The sequence below is a fragment of the Panthera pardus genome, unplaced genomic scaffold, assembly GCF_024362965.1.
Source record: "Panthera pardus isolate Hobbes unplaced genomic scaffold, ASM2436296v1 HiC_scaffold_22, whole genome shotgun sequence".
Lineage (NCBI taxonomy): Eukaryota > Metazoa > Chordata > Mammalia > Carnivora > Felidae > Panthera > Panthera pardus.
Window position 1 is genome coordinate 50,959,664 of NW_026526788.1, and position 17,393 is coordinate 50,977,056.

The following is a 17,393-nucleotide window of genomic DNA, read 5'->3' on the forward strand; positions in this document are numbered from 1 at the left end:
TGCCTTAAATCATCACTATGGAACTGCCTGGGAAAGAAAACTTTACTTTCACTTGGATTTACCCTCAGAATTCAAAGACAGCTTTCCCAGTGGGACTGGAAGCAGTGAATCTCAAGAGAGAAAGAAATCCAGCCATCCCAAGAGTTGGGGAGGGTCTGGGTCTACTTCCCTAGTGTTCGACTGGAGACTGGCAAATCCATACTAGCTGTCATAGTTGAGGGACTCTTAGCCCCAGGAATTATCTGTAAAATGACTGGGTTCCTGGGCATTCATGTCTATTCCTTCATGATTTACTATATTCACTTTAATCACCTTGAGCTTTAGCTTAGGGAACATCTCAGTTTTACTCCCCCAAGGGTTATCAGGTGCCCATTAAGAGTATAGAGGGCACATAGCTAGGTGTGGCAGGGAAAAGACACAGAGACACAGGGGAAATGGAGGGCATTCTCGGGTTTTGGAAGTATTTGCTTTTTGCAAGATGAGGTTTGCAGACTATCAGGAGACCCTCTTGATAGAGACTCTCTTGAGTCCTTCCGGCACCAGCAGAGCTGCAGACATTCAGTGACAATTTTATTCTTACAGCTTTCATCTCTCCCATCCCCAGGGCCCTGTTAAAACCAGGCTCCTGTTCTTAAGGAATCCACAGACTGGTTGGGGGCACAGAGTAGGCACATGACTGACCCTCAAGCCAAACTGATGCGGGCCACAAGGGGTGGGTTCTGCACCCGGCTGGTGGAGACTGCACAGAGACGGTAGGAGATGCTAGACAAGCTGTGTCCACGAGGGTTTGACAAGCTGTGGGAGCTACAGGGTTCTCTGGGTTTGTGGCAGAGAACGGAGCAGGATCAAAATCCATCTGGAAAGAACGGGGGCGCCTAAGGTGTTGTCTGCAGGCAAAGGTCTTGGGGGTGAGGGTTGTCAGTGGAGATGAGACGGACAAGTGGAGGCCCAGGTGTGGAATACTCTGAGGCTGAGGAATCGGGGGTTGAGGCCATGGGGAGTCATCTGGGATCTTAGGCATCATGAGGCAAGGTCATTCCTGGGATGGCAACTTTGAATGCTGCGTGAGGACAGAATACAAGCCGAGAAGCTGAAGGCCCGGGAGGAAACTGAGCTCCCAGGGATAGCTTACAGAGGAAGGTTCGGCTTGACCATCGCCGAAGGGGCACATTTGAGCCGCTGCTTTCTATCCACTCAAGGGCAAGCTTCCTCCGTCTGTGGTGGGGGGGGGGGGGGGGGGGGGGGGTAGAAAGTGCCCCTTCTCCAGCTGAATGACACGAAGTCCCCAGCTCAGAAGTTTCGAATTTCTCCTTGCCAAGGTCGGGCCACTACAGGTGGGCGATGGCGAGCCTTGGGCCGACGAGTGGCTCCGCGCCCGCCGCCGGCGGCCGCCGCGGCCGCCGCGGCTCGTCCCCTCCAGGCCCGGGCGCCGCCGCGGGCCGTGCCGGGCAGGGCGCTCCGGGAGCTGCGCGGCGGCTGCTCGAGGAGGCCTGGCGGGCGGCGGCGAGAGGCTGTGCCCCAGTTTGTGTCCAATCAGGGAGTGCGGGCTGTGCCCCGAGCCGGGCAGCAATGCGTAAACAAACCCACGGCAACTCCTCCGCCCCCTCGGCGCGCTCGCCCCGCGCCCGCCGCCGCCGCCGCCGCCGCCGCCGCCGGCTCCGCTCTCCTCGCGCCCGCCCGCCGGGCCGGCCCCCCCCGCCCCCGCCCGCGCCGCCCGCACCCCCGCTGCCCCGCCCCGCCCCCGCCGGCGCGGGCTCCCTCACCTACCGCCCCACGCGCGCGCGCTCGCGCACCACGCGCCCCGCGCGGCCCGCCCGGATCGTGGCCTCCCGAGAGCAAGGTAAGGGCGATGCACGGGGACCCGGGCGGCTTCCCCGCCCGGCGCGGCCCGGGGAAGTTTCTGGCGTCGCCGCTTTCCGCTGGGCCGGCGGGGGGAGTGGAGGGGGAGGCCCCCGGCGCCGGGCGAGCCCGGCGGGCGGGAGGGGGCCGCCCGGCGCCCGGGGGTCACAAGTTGCCCAAGCTGACATTGGCGCGGGCTGGCGGGCTGCGCGGCGGGGCGGGCGTCGCGCGGAGAGGGGCTGGAGGCGCGGCGGGGCCGGGCACGGTGCGGGCGAGGGGAGGGCCCCGAGGAACTTTCTCCTCCCCGGAGGGGCTCCTTCCAGCCCCGGCCGCGGCCCCGCCTCGGGAGCAGCCGGCTCCCGGGCTGGAGGGAGACCATGAAATGTGTTTGAAGAAGCTGACGCAGTTTGTGACGCTCGCGGCTTCCTGACGGGGACCGGCAGGAGCGGCGCCTTCTGCGAGGAGGGACGAGCCGGGGCGGCGCTCGGGCCCTTCCCCCCCCGCCCCGGAGCCGCGCGCCCGGGCGCCTAGTTCGGGGGCCGCGGGCTCGGGGGGCGAGCATCTAGCCCCGGCCGCGAGACGGGCCCCGGCTGCGCGCGTCGCTTCCGTTTTGATTAGCTCGGGTTATTATATAAGATGTCACGGAGAGGGAAGGGGCGAGCGGGAGGCGCGTTGGCGAGGGAGCGTCGGCCTTCGTCGAGTGGCGGGGAGGGGCGGGAGGCAGGGCCGGGCGGGGACCCACCTGTGCGCCCTCCGCGCCCCCTGCGGGCGCCGCCGACGCGCGTGCCGAGGTTGGGGGGGTGCCGGGGGCCCGGGAGGCGGGCGGGGGGCCCAAGGGGCGGGCGGACGTGCCCGCCGCTCCCCTCCCGGCCCCGGGAACGGTCGGGCAGCGGCCGAAACGTGCCGTTTCCTCCCCGCCGCCTCGCCTGGGTCTACACGTTTCTGGCTCCGGGCATTCGTACTTTGAAACATTTGTTTAATATTAAGGAAGCTGCGTGTGCGGCCGTCATAGTACGCCCGGAACGTGTGGCCGTGAGCTCCAGGGCGGTGAATGAATCATCGCCCGCGGACCCGGGCGCCGATGATTCATGCGGGGTACACACGCGCGCGTACTCGCAGTGTGCCTCTGACCCGGGGACAGCGGCCCTTCTGCAGCGATGACGCCTGGAGGGGCGGGGGAGAGTTCATGCAAAAGAGCGGCGGCTTGTTTTTTGCCCCTGCCTCAACGTGTGGGAACTTTGGGGTGTCAGGTTCCCCAGATTCCCCGAAGCTCGTTTCCCATTCTTGGAAAGGTTACAGGATTCCACCTGGCTGCATTAATGAGTCGGCGGAGGAGCGCTGATTCGCTGCAAGGCTGGGTCCTGTCTCATTCAGAATTTGGATGGTGTCAGGTGAGGTACTGGGTTCCGAAGGAGTCCTTCCAGTAATCGCCTGTACTTAAGTACCGCTAAAGTAATTAGCACAAACTTGAAAAGTTGGTGGATCTTAAAAGAAAAACAAGTGGCCCCTAAGTAGAAGTCCCAGTTAAAGATTTAGGCTTTGGTTTTGTTTTTTTTTTTAAGGCAAACCAAAAAGGAACTTAGTTTGCCGTTAATACAGAACTTTGAACCACTGTGACCACCCTTAAAGACTGACTTGACTCATTCCCACCTCATTCCACATTTGTAGGATTCAGAGTAAAGTTTTCTTAGCGTTCAGGACTCACGTCCTGCATGTATTCAGCAAGGCCCTGTTGATCATCTTCAATAGCTTCTCACCCCTCACCCCAGGAACCACACCCAATCCTATTTTATTTTCTCCATAGCACTTCATCGCTATCTGAAGTGGTTTTGTTTAGGTATTCTTTAAGTCCTGTCTCTTTGCACTAGAGTGTAACCTCCACTGTGGCAGGGATTTTTGCCTGTTTTGCTCACCGCTGTAACTCTAGCACCTAGCACAGTACCTGGCATATACTAGGCACTCAGTATTTGTTGACTAGCGAATGAACAAATTCTCTTTCCTCGTTTCTTGGTAGGGCTATCTTTGACAGTTGAAAGTCAATGCCTTTTATGAGCAAGGCACTGAGATGGCACAGTTTTGTTTTTTTTTTTTTTTTCCTTCCAGTTTTCTTTTGGTTGATTCATTTCCTCCTCTGTGCTTGTTTAACTGATGGCACAAGATGCGTTTGAGCATCACATCCTAAGATGCTGAGTGTGAAGAAAGATAAGGCACAGGGAGCCTTGTCAAGAGAAAGCATATTACCGTAGAAGACTGGGTGCTTAAAAACATTACCTGTGCTAATTGAAAACAAGTGCAGGATATTGAAACAGAATCAACAAGGTCAAGTTCCCACAGGCCTATATGTTTTAAAACTCATATTTTAAATACCCATAGTTCTATATTCCTCCCTCCCCGCTGTTTTCACCAACTTCAGCATTAGCTGAAGCTTGGGAAGGTCCATCGGAAGTAGCACTTAATATGAAGTCTCAGTTTAACTAAGTGAATACAAGAGGCCGTATCTCTCTTCTTTGTTGTCGTTAATGTCAATAACTCTACAGAAGAGTAGATGGAAGGAGAAGATACTTAAAATATTTTAAACATCTTAAATGTATTGTAAAGAATTAAAGCTGTAATCAGGCAATGATGTAATGGAAGAATTCAAATGTAGTGCTGAATGTTACCTCCTTAGAGGGTAAACTTTAGTATACTTTTTATTATTATAAATGATAAACTTTGCAAGGATATTAGTCAGCTTTACTCTTGTAGCAATGTTTTTAGAACTCGGTACTCCCAAAGTTAAAGAGGAGTGGGCACCCAGCAGGTCCCTTTCCCTGACAGTAGTTGTGATCGCTTTCAAAAGTGTAATCTAATTTCAAGAGTAAGCTGGGCAATAATAGAAATTTAAAGCTAGAAGCGACCTTGGGACTACTTAGCACAATTCATTCCTTTGTACCAGTCCCTTTGCTGAGGAAACTGAGACACAGCGAGAAGACTTGCCAAGGCTGCAGAGCAGGGATTAGAACTTAAGTGTCTTGACTTCTTGTGGGAAGTCCCTAAATTAACCAGAGCTCCCCTAAGTAGGGGAGGAGAGGTTCCTACCATTAATACATTGACTGCCTGTTGCTTGTAAACTCTCCAAGTAAAACTGTTCCGTCTTCAACTTTGTGCCCTCCCATGTGCCTTGGACATCTAGGAGCTCAAAAATACTTGCTGAATGTGGTTGGGCAAATGTGTTTTAAGTCAAGGAATGTACTTATGAATTGCAAAAGCAGGAAAACATATCTCTCTTCCGGATTGGAGAAGTTTTTTGACAAGAGTCAGGACGTTGGCAGTTATTAACCTTAGAACTTTCATAGTAATGAAGCTACTATTTAATTTTCATGCCTCCAGTTTCAAACAAAATGACTTACAACTTTTAAGTATGTGTGCTTGCTTAGTTGGCATAATTATTCACTGGAGAAACAGTAGGACAGGAGTCGAGACATATGGTAGGTCTTGCCTCTGCCACAGTGTCCAGTTAGAAAAGCCTAGACTTGACAGCCAAATAGAATTAGGGCTGAAGCTCAACTCTGCCCCTAATAAGCAGGGCCCTCTGTAGCAACTTACTTCACTTTTCTTGAGCATTCTCTCATCTTCTAAGGGGGTAGTACCACCTCCCTCGAAGGATTGTCATGGGGCTGGATAGCATTTGTAAAATGTCTGATGTACACTAGGTCCTTAATAAATGGAATGGCTACAATTATGACTTCTGATTTATGTGACCATGGGAACAGCTTCCTCTCTCAAAACTTTTATTTTCTCAACTGGAGCCTTGGTAGTTGGGATAGGACAAGGGCAGGGGGAGGTGTGGTTTGGGGAGGAATTAAATGTTCTCTAAGATCTGGTCTATCTCTGTACATGTCTGTAGTTTAAGGAACCAATAAAGAATGCACAGTTCTCCTGCAAAGTTAGTAAAATGATTCATATATCCTTGATCTAACATTCATGTATCCTTGAACCAACAGCAGAAATGGTTTGTTTCTAGGCCTTCCTAAGAATTTGGCATAATTAACTTTGATGATAGTAAATACATTTTCATTCTTTCATTCTTTTCATATATCACATGATATATGATGGATACCAAGTTAACTTGAATATTTCAGCCTCTCAGCTTACTATATATAAAGCAGTATAAGGAGTATGCAGGTTAATCAGGCCTTGGCACCCTTTCCTTGAGAGGTTTGAGAGTCATGCACGGAGCATAGGAGAGGTAACCAAAGGCTATATTACATGGAAGAACTGTGAGAGAGGCACAAAGAAAATTATTTGTGATTTCAGAGAAGGAAAAACTTAAATAAGACCGAATTCAGGCATCCTGAGCAAGGCCTTAAACAATTAGTAAGACTTCAGCTGGCAGAGAGGTGGGAACCAGCCTATACTAAGACCTGAATAAAAGGATGTAGGAGCATATCCAGAAATGGAGAGGGACATGCTTACGCTGAAGGGTGAGGAACCTGGAGGCAGGATAGTCGGCCAGAAGGCTGCATGGCAAGGCTAGGACCCTACTGTGATGGTCTTGAATGCTGGGCTGAGGAGCCCATTTTGCAGGCAGTATATCACCATCAAAGGTATTTTAAGGTGGGGGAGGTGATGTGATGAAAGCTATGCCTTAAGAAAATTAATCTGAATCAGAGGAGCCACGGGCAGTCCAGTTAGGCAGCTATTAAAATACTCTCCAGAAGAGAAGCAACAGAGAATATAAATTAGGGTGGGAGCAGGTGGGTTGGGTGTGACACCATAGAAGTGAATGCGACAGGACTTGTTGACTAATTACATGAGGGAGTTGAGGGACAAATGAAAGATGGAAGCGGAGGGACTGGACGGCAATGGCAGGAATTGAAATAGTCAAGAAGAACCACTAGTAAAGGCACCTGCTAGTAGTAGAATGCAACCAATAAGTGTTTGTCTCATGAATGGAAGTGGCGATAAGTTTGCATTTGGATATGTTCACATTTGTGTGCCTGTGGACCATTGCAAATAGAGGAAGATTTGGGGCATCCTTGTGAAGGGATTAAGTTGTGAGAAGGGTTCACGGTGTGGGTGAGAAGGCCAGGGCAGAGCCTTGGAAAAACCAGTATTTGTGCGCTTGGAGGGAGACAGAAAGAGGCTGTCAGGATGCTGAGAAGAGGGAAGCAAGAGAACAAGGAAAGGACTGGGTCAGGAAAGGTGTGAGAGGAAGATTGGCGGAGACTGATAAGGTTGGAGGGTGGAGGATCAAAGACTGGGAAGAAGCCATTGGACTCATCTGGGAGACCATTGTCAGCAGCCTTTGAGGATGGAGTCAGTTGGGCAGTGGAGATAAGTCAGAGATAAGTCGCCAGATAGATGCCTGAGGGGTCCCTGAATGGGAAGGAAATGGAGTGAGGGTAAACTATGATTGCACTGTGAAAATCTGAGAGGCCAGTGACTAAAAAGCATAAGAAAGGCCTGAGAGAGTGTGGTGGCTGTCCAGTGGAGAGGGAGGGACTGAAGATCAGGAGAGGGAGTGGGAAGGTGATTCCTGCACCAGGCCCTCCACAAGTATTGGGGGGGGGGGGGGGCGGTGGTAGGAGCAAGAGACAGTGGCTGTATGTCCGGATCACCCAGGACAGTCTCGGTTCACACCTGTTACCCCAGTTTATTTATGGGATAATGTTTGGACAGATATTACAAATACCTGGACAAATAATCCTCATTTTCATTCTACAAGAAGGTCCTTTTTTGAAAAATAAATTATTTGATTGCTCAGGTCATGGCACAGATAGTTGTTCATGGAAAAACAGATGTGACCTAGAGGGGAAAAGAGGTTACGTAAAGGCGAAAAGATTTAGAAAGGGAAGTTGGGAGCTGGGAGGGAGGGTGGCTGGATCCGAAATGGATCCATTGCCTTCTGTTGGGAAGTAAGAGCAACAACAGAGGAGGCTAGTTGATTTGGTCAAAGTAAGTTGGGAGTGAGGGGTAAAGTTGGGAGAGGGGGAAGGGGAAGAGCTTGGAGTAGCTGCACATCTGAGCGCTATAGGGAGCCAGAGGTGGCTGGGCCTGACCAGTGGTAGAAGGAATCTTCCCCGTCTCCCTGACTCTCCAGCAGTGCTCAGAGAATTGGAAGTGGTGATATGAGTATCACTGGCACTGCCAATTCCATCTGGGCCCTCGGTGGAGTAGAGAGGCACAGGAGACTGGCACAGACAGGCTGGGACAGTGGGCAACAGTCAGGAGAATGGAATGGGTTAAAGGGTAGCGGCTGGTTCAGCAGGGAAGGGGGGAGGGAGACATAAGAGAGGATGTGCAGGGGGTGGTTGTGTGGCTGGTGGCAGAGGGCACGGGGAACTTTCAGAGTGTCTTGTCGCTATGGGGGGGATCAGTTCTGAGTGATGATGTAAATTCAGAATGTCACTGAGCTTGAGAAGGGTGAGGTGCCCCAGCCATGAGGTGGAAGGTCATTGACCTTCAGGAACTGTGAGGCCCAGGTATACAATGTCAACGTCTGCTTTTAAAATCCCAGAATACATTTATTAAAGCCTTTTCTGCCCTTTAGAGTTGGAAAGTACCTTAAAAAATAGGGAAGTTATCCCTTCCTTCAAAAGATGAGGAAGCTAAAGTCTTTCAAAGGCTAGAAAGACTGTCTTGCCCCAGATCACGGACGTGTGTGGAAGGGTTGGCTCTCGGAGGAACCAGAATCCCTAAATCTCAGTTTAATATTGCCCTCTAGGGCAGACGTAATTAAAGTATCCACCGAACAAAACCTTAGAAAGCTTCCTCACCACTCAATTTGCTTACATACTGCTGTTAAAACACCAGTGTTTGTGGGCAGAAGAACCCACTGAGATCTGTGGGGTCAGGTCCATGTCCTCTGACTTCTAACCCGAAGGCAGTGGTGGCGTCTTTGAGGAGGACCCATGGAAAGCACCAGCCCTTCCCCACTAATTAAAAAACAGATATGCACTTCAGCAGGTAGACAAAATATTTGCTTCATTATTGATGAAGTCTAGATGGGAAGACATAGCGTGGTGTGAAGGTGAACATGGTCTTGTGCAATCTCCACCTGGTGTAGGCTTTGGAACAAAATTTGAGGCTGCAGAGCAGAACTACCCAGGTTCCTGCCTTTCACTGTCCAGCTAGAGAAACAGAGAAAGAGGCTGAATCTCTTACGCTTAATATCTTTTGTAGAAAAACTCTGTCCATTTGAAAACTGGGAAACGGTTGTCACGTACTAACCAAATGAACTGTTCCACCTCTATGGGGAGGAATATGGTGTAGGGCAAGAAGATGGGGGTGGACAGGGAATATCCCTCCTTTGGAAACCTTGTGAATGGGAAAGAGATGTTGTTCCCTTTGAACATGAGGTTATTAACCACTCGAGGGTTTCTTATTTGCATTTGAGTTAAAGTAACTTCTGAGGCAGCAGGTGCATTTTTATACTAACTAGAAGTAAGTGAAATAACTAAGAACCACCCTTCATTTATCAGTTTCACAGCCATACCTGGGATCTCTGCTTCCTCCCTGGGGATCTCAGGAAACTCACAGACAGCAGAGCAGAGACCATCAGCTTTGATACCCTGTTTTTAAATTCAAAACTTTGGAAAAGTGGAAAGTTCTTTCTCCTTGTAAAGTGTTAAAGGAGCCCTTAACTGGACATACAGCTCTTGGAATTAGTGCTAATTCCATCACTATTAGTAACCTTACTAATTAACTGTTAAGTTCCTCAGTTTCTTCATCTGACAATAACTATTGAAATTTGGGGAAACTCCAGTTTAGGCACTTAAGGTAAATCATGATGACTTTTCTCCCTTTTCCATGTCAGTGTGCATGATAATTTTAGACAAATAAGATTATAGCACGGTGTTTCATGACAAATGAAATTTGACTTTTTATCCATTTCTCTTTTAACTGTTAAAAAAGTAATTTTTATTACAAAACATATCACATATGAAACTTTTGAAATGTAAAATGTACAGTTCGATGAATTATTAAAAAGTGAACATCCATGTAACTACCAACCAGCTCGAGAAATAGAACAATTTAATTTTTCTCCCTATTGGAACCTTTTTTTGTTAGATGCTTGGTTTTCTTTCCAGGGCTGTCATAAGTAGTAGCAGGAGGCAATATGTGCTCCTTTAAAAAAAAATTTTTTTAAATGTGTATTTATTTTTGAGAGAGAAAGAGAGCACAAGTGGGAAAGGGGACGAAAGAGGGAGACACAGAATCCAAAGCAGGCTCCAGGCTCTGTGCTGTCAGCAAAGAGCCCAATGCGGGGCCCGAACTCACGAACTGTGAGACCATGACCTGAGCTGAAGTCAGACACTTAACTGACTGAGCCACCCAGGCGCCCCAATATGTCTCCTTTTGAGTGGAATTAGATCAAAAATGCAATGTTGGTATTTTACCCTATAGTAATTTCTTATTTCTATAACTATGAATTTAGTGTTTAGGACAAGTCCTGGGTTTTCAGCCTTAAAGATCAAAATCTTCAGGTTAAGAGTCTTCAGATTTGTGTCTTTGGGATGAGAGTGAAGAAAATGTGATCATTTGGTTGTGAGAAAAGTTCTCATGCTTAATTATTTTTTAAACTTTCTGATCATCCCTCCTTGCCTGTCTTTAGAAGCCAGACAGCAAAGATTCCAGTATTTATGATGACTGACAGTAGTCAAGGTCTTCCTGGAAAATACCTGACCATTGAGGCAAATACCTTTCAATTCAGGTCACCATAGGCTAGATTTGAAGTCACAAGAAGGAGTCAACGAAAGCAGCTTTATTGCAGGAAGTATCTGTATTTTCTTTGTTCAATTATAATCTAGTATTTAGAATTCTGCTGGTTTGAGACTAAATTAATGAATCCATAAATAAAAACATTTTTATGGTAACCAGGGGTGCCTAGGCAGCTCAGTCAGTTAAGTGTCCAAGTCTTGATTTCAGCTTAGGTCACGATCTCACGATTCAGTTCGTGGGACTGAGCTTCAAGTCAGGCTCTGCATTAACATCGTGGAGCCTGCTTGGGATTCTCTCACTCCTTCTTTCTCTGCCCCCCTCCTGCTTGCATGGGCACTCATGTTCTCTTTCCCTTTCTCAAAAATAAATAAACTTAAAAAAAAAGTCTTGGGGCACCTGGGTGGCTCAGTTGGTTAAGCATCTGACTTTGACTCAGGTCATGAGCTCGTGGTTTGTGGGTTTGAGCCCTGCATCAGGCTCTGTGCTGACAGCTCAGAGCCTGGAGCCTGCTTCAGATTCTGTGTCTCCCTGTCTCTCTGCCTCTCCCCTGCTCAGATGCTCTCTTGCTCTCTCTCTCTCTCTCTCCCCCTCCCCTGCCTCTTAAAAATAAATAAACATTTAAAAACAAAAAGTCTTTTGTGGTATCCAGAAAAGGATTCTTTCGGATAAGGTTTTCTTATGACTAAAAAAAGAAAATGATGATAAACGTTAATTGGAAAAATATCTTAGCTGATCTGGTGTATGTATAAAAACAAAAGCTATGGGTGTTTGAAAATTGGTAAAAAAAAAAAAAAAAAAAAAGAGGCTCATCTTTTCGGGCAGTTTCTGTGGTTGTAAGATTTGGGTATGGCAGCTTCGGGTTAGAATTTGGTGGCCTGAACATGTGTTTAGTGTCAGTCCTGCCAAAACACCACTGTAATGATGGTGAACACAAGAGGCAACAGCAGATGGGCAACACCAACAAGGTTTTGGAGGATGAAAAGCAAACAGACCTGTGGCAATGGACTTAGTGCAGTGGAGAAAGTTGGTACTCAAGTGCCCTGAAAGGAATTTGGGAGTAGATCCTGGGAAGAAACAGCCAGTTAATCTCCCAGAATCCCAGAAAGCCTCTGGAATGAGAGGCTCTGGAACGGGGCTGAAAATAAGGGAGTGATTGCAAGCCTGTGAAAGGAACCAGAGCTGCAGGTGACTTTCCCCATCCTGTGCGGTAAGATGAAATCCTTGCTGGGCACTGGACATTTGTCTCTGGAGAAGCTGAAGTAAATTAGCGGTTTTGGATTTAGAGATACCAGGCAAAAAAGAGGATAAGGGTGAAATGCTCAATGAAAACAGAGGAATGTAATGAAATTCAGCATACTAAGCAGTGAGACCCTATGCTCTTTTTCCCCCTGCCCAGTCCTAGGAGAGCAAGGTGATGACCAGCGCAGGTAGGATATTGAAGGACTCTTCTCTGGATGTAAAGAACAGCCCTAGGGAAAAGACCTACAGTACAGGTACCGACATCTGAGGCCTCACGATGAAAACACTGACTTACTACCCAGTGTTCCTAAAGTGAACCCACCAGGCAACAACCCTCTTCCCTCAACTCCATGAGTCTGCAACTTGCAACCATCTTTTTAGGACCTTACTCTTGAATCCAATTAGACTATATATTCTCTTACTAGTATGATGTAATGCCTGCTGAACGGATCCTCTCATTGTATCTCTTCTGTTTTTCTATCGTTTTGCTTTTATTTCAGCTTTATCTTTTCCTTCCAATGATTTTTTTTTGCCATCTGATTTTTAATTTCTAATATCTGTTTCTTATTCTCTGATGATTATTTTGTACAGCCTCATTCTTATTTCATGATTTATAGGTGGATTTAGGAATATGAAATTAAATATCTGAAGAGATAGCTAGAAGTTTTAAATGTAGTTTACCTTTAGGAAGTGGGTTTGGGGGTGACGAAGAGGTAAGACAGGCTACTGCTGTATTTCCATCTTAAACATGGTAGTAGTATATGAATTTTAAAGTAATCTATATGAGATGGACAGAAATGAAATTAGTTTTTTTTTAATGTTTATTTAATTTTGAGAGAGAGAGAGAGAGAGAGAGAGCGAGCAGGGGAGGGGCAGAGAGAGAGGGAGACACAGAATCCAAAGCAGGCTCTAGGCTCTGAGCTGTCAGCGCAGACCCCGATGCAGGGCTCGAACTCATGAACCGCGAGATCATGACCTGAGCCAAAGTCGGATGTTTAACCAACTGAGCCACCCAGATGCCCCAGACAGAAATGAAATCGGTAAGAAAAAACTAGTGTGATGCCAGTAAGTGGATTAGGGAATGATTTACATGTATCCAGAGGTTAAAAAAGATAAATATTAAAAGTTAAGAAGTGATGTTTTGATGTTGGAATCCCCTGTCACAACTGGGATTCCAGCCCTCAGTCTGTCTCAGAATCATTTGAGGGAGCTTTTCAGAAACTCACATGGTTCCCTTTAACCCAAGATTCTTATTTATTTGGCTTTGGGTGGGCCCCTGGGAAGGAGACATTTTTAAAAGAACTCCAGCAGCTTCTGATACGTGGCTCAGGCTAACTCCTAGTCAAATAGTTTAAACACCTTTGTTGCTTTCTTCAGTGTTTCTTGTATTCTTCTTATTCTCTCTCTGTCTCTCTGCTTCTGCTTTGAGTCAGATCTTCCCTCTCTCCCAGTTCTGAATTGATACGGTCTATTTTAGGTCAGAAGAGTAGGAGGAAAGAAAGGGAGACATGGGAGAGGTCATTTGGATGACCATAAGTAAGGAGAGTGGCTGCACACAGAGCCAATATTTATTTCCTTTCGTTTTGTAGAAACTACTTAAATTGATGACCTTATCTTGAATTTCCTATGGAGTGATTTTGGAGCACAACTTCAAGTAAATTTGAACTTAATAGCATTTTGTTATTTCTGTACCTTTAGTGTTGCCTTTTGGGGGTAAATGAGCTGCACCTGCAGGTTCCCCTCAAGTTCTTTTACCTCCCTTGGGTTTTGCCCCTGCCTCTCCCAGCTGTGGTCTACCAGATGTCCACCAATTGCAGCATTTCCATTTTGCACCTGGAATCGACAGTAATTTTCATGGCTCTCTAGTTTTCTGTGAGGGAATTCTTGGAAGAGTGGTTAGCAAGCAAGAGATGAAGGAATGTAAAAATTACATAATTTCCCAAGGGTGGAGGTCTTGTTGCATTGGATCTTTGACGACAGAGGATTTGTGTATCTAAAAGAAGAAATGTTTGTTGTGTGGAGGAGAGAAACATTTCAGACTCCAGGGAGAAACTTAAAAAAAAAAAACCTGACTAACTTGAAGTTTAGAAAAATATCAGTAATTACAGAGAGTTGAGGTTTCCTTTGTACCTTTCCCCAGTCCTACTCCCTGCCTCCCTGCCTCCCTGGACTCAACCACTCCTGTGAATCGGGTGTGTCCGTGACTTACTTGTCATTTCACATCAAGTAAGTCGTCAGGTAACGTCCCATCAAGTAAGGCATTTCATGCCCTGCTCCATAGAGTGGTAGGACTTACGTCTAGCATTCTGTCCAATGTAGAGAGCTTTTTAGCTGGTGTCTGAGGGATCACTTCACATTTAGTACATTTATACAGCTAGGCCAAAGAATGATCTTTAAGGTGAGGGATGGGTTCATCTCATCAATAAGTCTTATTTAGAGCTTGCCCACTTGATGCAAGACTTCTAGACTAGGGCTTCTCACACTTGACTGTGTACACACGTCACTGTGGATGGCATTACATTGCAGACTCCAATTTAGTTGATCTCAAGTGGGGCCTGAGCTTCTGCATGTCTAATCAGCTCCCAGGGGATGCCACTGGTCTGCAGACCACAGGTAGAGAAGCAAGATCCTGGCTAGTGGTTCTCAGCCCTCATTGCTCATGAGGATCACCTGGGTGCCTTTTGGACCTATCCTTAGTGATTCTGAATTAACTGGTCTACGGTGGGGCCCTGACATGATATACACGTGTGTGTGTCCATGTGTATTTTCACTCCCCAAGTGACACTGATGTGCAAATAGGGTTGAGAACCACCGTTAGAAGTTCTGCCCACCTTTGCTGTGACTCATAGGTAACGATCTTCATGGATAGACTTTTGTAGCAATCTGGCAAGCACCTTATATAGCCTTTATGAGGTAGATTCACTTGCTTTGTGGATACAGTCCATGAAGAAGAGATTCCTCTTGGATTGCTAGGTTCCTGAAGATAAGGTGGAGGTGGTTATCAGAGGAGGACATACCTAGGAAGAAAAAAAAAAGTGGCCTTTTCATTGAAATCCAGTTGTCACCTGATACCAAAATGATATTTGAAGTGATGAACAAATGGAAAGTTGGGGTCTCTTCATTTAGCGGATCTTTCTGTTTTCTCCATCCTTTCAGTAAGAGATTGGGGAAAAGTATGTTATAAACTTTGATGCTTTATGTTTTCTTCAGAGAAGTCTATAAATTTACTTCTTACTATTTCTATGTATATGTTTGTCTATAAATATATGTACTTGCAAAGTTCCTGCATAGCCAGAATTCTAGTATGTATTTATATTTTTCCTTTGCCAATTATTTAGAAAAATTTAGAGTATTTTCTATGCATTCACTTTTAGGTCCTAATTTGTCCTAAAAAATTCAGTGACGGCATTCTGATGAAGGGACTGTTATTCTCAGGAGCTTCCAATGCTAATGGCAGATTAATGATTCAGTTTGCTCATAACTCATAGGCCTTAGCCCAGTTCAAATTTTGTTGTTTTATTATTATTACAAGGATGATCCTAGAAGCAAATAATATAGTTTTATGTACATTGAAATTATGTGATTACAATTTCTTGGAAACAATAAGCTTTAAAACCAGTGGGTTAAAGTTAAGTATAATTGTGCTGCTGAAACTTTGGAATCCTCTCCTCTACCTCCCCACCATTCAATCATAAAGTAGGCCTTTGATTTTATTTCCTTAACATTACCTTGTCTGCTTCATAGCTCCTGACTTCAGTCAGATTGTCATTACTTCTCATTCACCTTAATTTCCTCCCTGGACCTCACTCCCTTGAGTCTTGCCCCTTTCTCTCTCGTGGAGGTAAATCTATGGGTCTCCTTTGTCTGAGGATAAAGTTCAAATCTCCAGAGTGTCATGTAGAGCCTTTGACCTGGCCCTCCCCTTTCTCTGCCCTCATCCCCTGTCACTTCTCTGGATGGCAGTGTATGCATTCCTTAACTGAGTTTGAGGACTGGGGAGGAAGTATTGGAGGCTTGAAGAGAAAGGGAAAGGCATGAACGAGTGGTTTAGGAGAGGGGGACAGGAGATGGCATGAGGCCCATGAGGTGTGGTTGCTGACAGGGGATGATGGACATAGACTGAGACCAGTTAGCCTACAGCTGCAGGGTTCCAGATGCACAGGAAGTGGCACCTTGACTAAGCCATTCTACTTTTTGTCTCTGTATTTGTGCATGTCGGGTCCTCCATCTAAAATACTCCTCGTATCTTCATTACCCAGAACAACCTTTCTCCTCCTTTGAGAAACCCCAGTTAATAGTATTCTCCTTTTTCCAGATATTCTCCCTTCATTCCCGTGGTATGTGATCACCGTCCTCCATTTTGCCCCCACTGTTCCCTTGACCAGTCCCTGTTAATTGCACTTACTACGCCACCTGCTCATACCTGGGTCTACTGGGCTGTGAGCTCAGCAAGGGCAGGGACACAGTCTTCTGAGATTCCAATTCGTAATACAGTGCCTGGCACATAGTAGACACGTATAATAAATGCTGGATGAATTCATATAAGCTTTCTCTGTGAAGTCCTACTGGATTGGAGGTCATTTTATTTTTTTAAGATATTTATTTATTTATTTTGAGAGAGAAGAAAGAGCAAGAGAGAGAGGAAGGGGCAGAAAGAGAGAGAGAGAGAGAGAGAGAGAGAGAGAGAGAGAATCTCAAGCAGGCTCTGTGCTGTCAGCACAGAGCCCGACATGAGGCTCGCCCTCAAAACCATGAGATTATGACCTGAGCTGAGATCAAGAACTGGATGCTTAACTGACAGAACTGCCCAGGCGCCCTTGGATTGGGGGTCATTTTAAAAATGAATTTCACTTAATAGTAAATGACATGAAAAATTTTATTGCCTTAATTTTTAATTGATCTGCCTGTACCAAATATCCAAGTTAATAAGATCTGTCCAAATATACACATGTATGTACACGTGTGTGTGTGTGTGTGTATATATATATATACACACACACACACACACACACACACACACAAACTACATAAAAATGGAGGAAAGTTAGAGACCAAAGAGTATGAATAAATATTAAGTAAGAGTTCGTAGAGGCCTGTACAATACACGTGGCTTATCTGCCCCCTTGGCTAGCAGGGAACAGGTTGAACACATCTATATTTTCAAGTTGCGTTGAAGTTACGAGTAGAAAAATGTAGTTTTGAAAAGGTTTTCCCCAATCATGTAGAAACATGGAGATTTTAACTGCCAAAACAATTTCATAGCATTTGCAAATGAATAAAACCCAGAGAGAAATTAAGAGGTACCTTTTTTCTGAGGTAATGGTTTCACATTTTTCCTTATGAATGAGGGGACTTGAGTTCTGTTGTGACGTGCCATGAAGGGGCCGTGTTGTCGGATGATCTTTACCACCTCTCTAAGCTTCAGTTTCTCCGTGGATAAAATATGAGATTTGGTCTAAATTATTACCAAGGTCATTTTGAATCATCTGTGATTCTGGAAAGTTATGAAACATGGCCTGTAACCATGGTGAGGAAAGTTGATTGGTGATTCCAAAAATAGACTTATTTTCTCCTTCTGTACAACATTGATGCTCTCCCATTGAATAAGTCAC

At 46.4% G+C, this 17,393-nt stretch overlaps 2 protein-coding genes across 2 annotated transcripts in view; one reads left to right on the plus strand and one right to left on the minus strand.

The window, feature by feature from the left end:
* Positions 1-557: 557 nt before the first annotated feature.
* LOC109264644 (translation initiation factor IF-2-like) lies at positions 558-2,246 on the minus strand. The gene is made up of 2 exons (XM_019445061.2): positions 1,768-2,246; positions 558-856 (listed from the first exon to the last, which is right to left on the minus strand). Exons 1-2 carry the CDS (start codon positions 2,216-2,218, stop codon positions 846-848), a joined length of 462 nt encoding a protein of 153 aa, XP_019300606.2. The 5' UTR covers positions 2,219-2,246; the 3' UTR covers positions 558-845.
* An 880-nt stretch (positions 2,247-3,126) lies between these two features.
* Positions 3,127-17,393, plus strand: part of PCGF5 (polycomb group ring finger 5) — a 122,243-nt gene continuing 107,976 nt past the window's right edge. The window contains exon 1 of the mRNA XM_053909727.1: positions 3,127-3,230. The gene's annotated coding sequence lies outside the window, so the exon portion shown is untranslated. The remainder of the gene's footprint in view (positions 3,231-17,393) is intronic.

Excerpts from the sequence above, each read along its gene's own strand:
- LOC109264644 (XM_019445061.2), bottom strand. The coding sequence starts at position 2,218 with ATGGTCTCCCTCCAGCCCGGGAGCCGGCTGCTCCCGAGGCGGGGCCGC.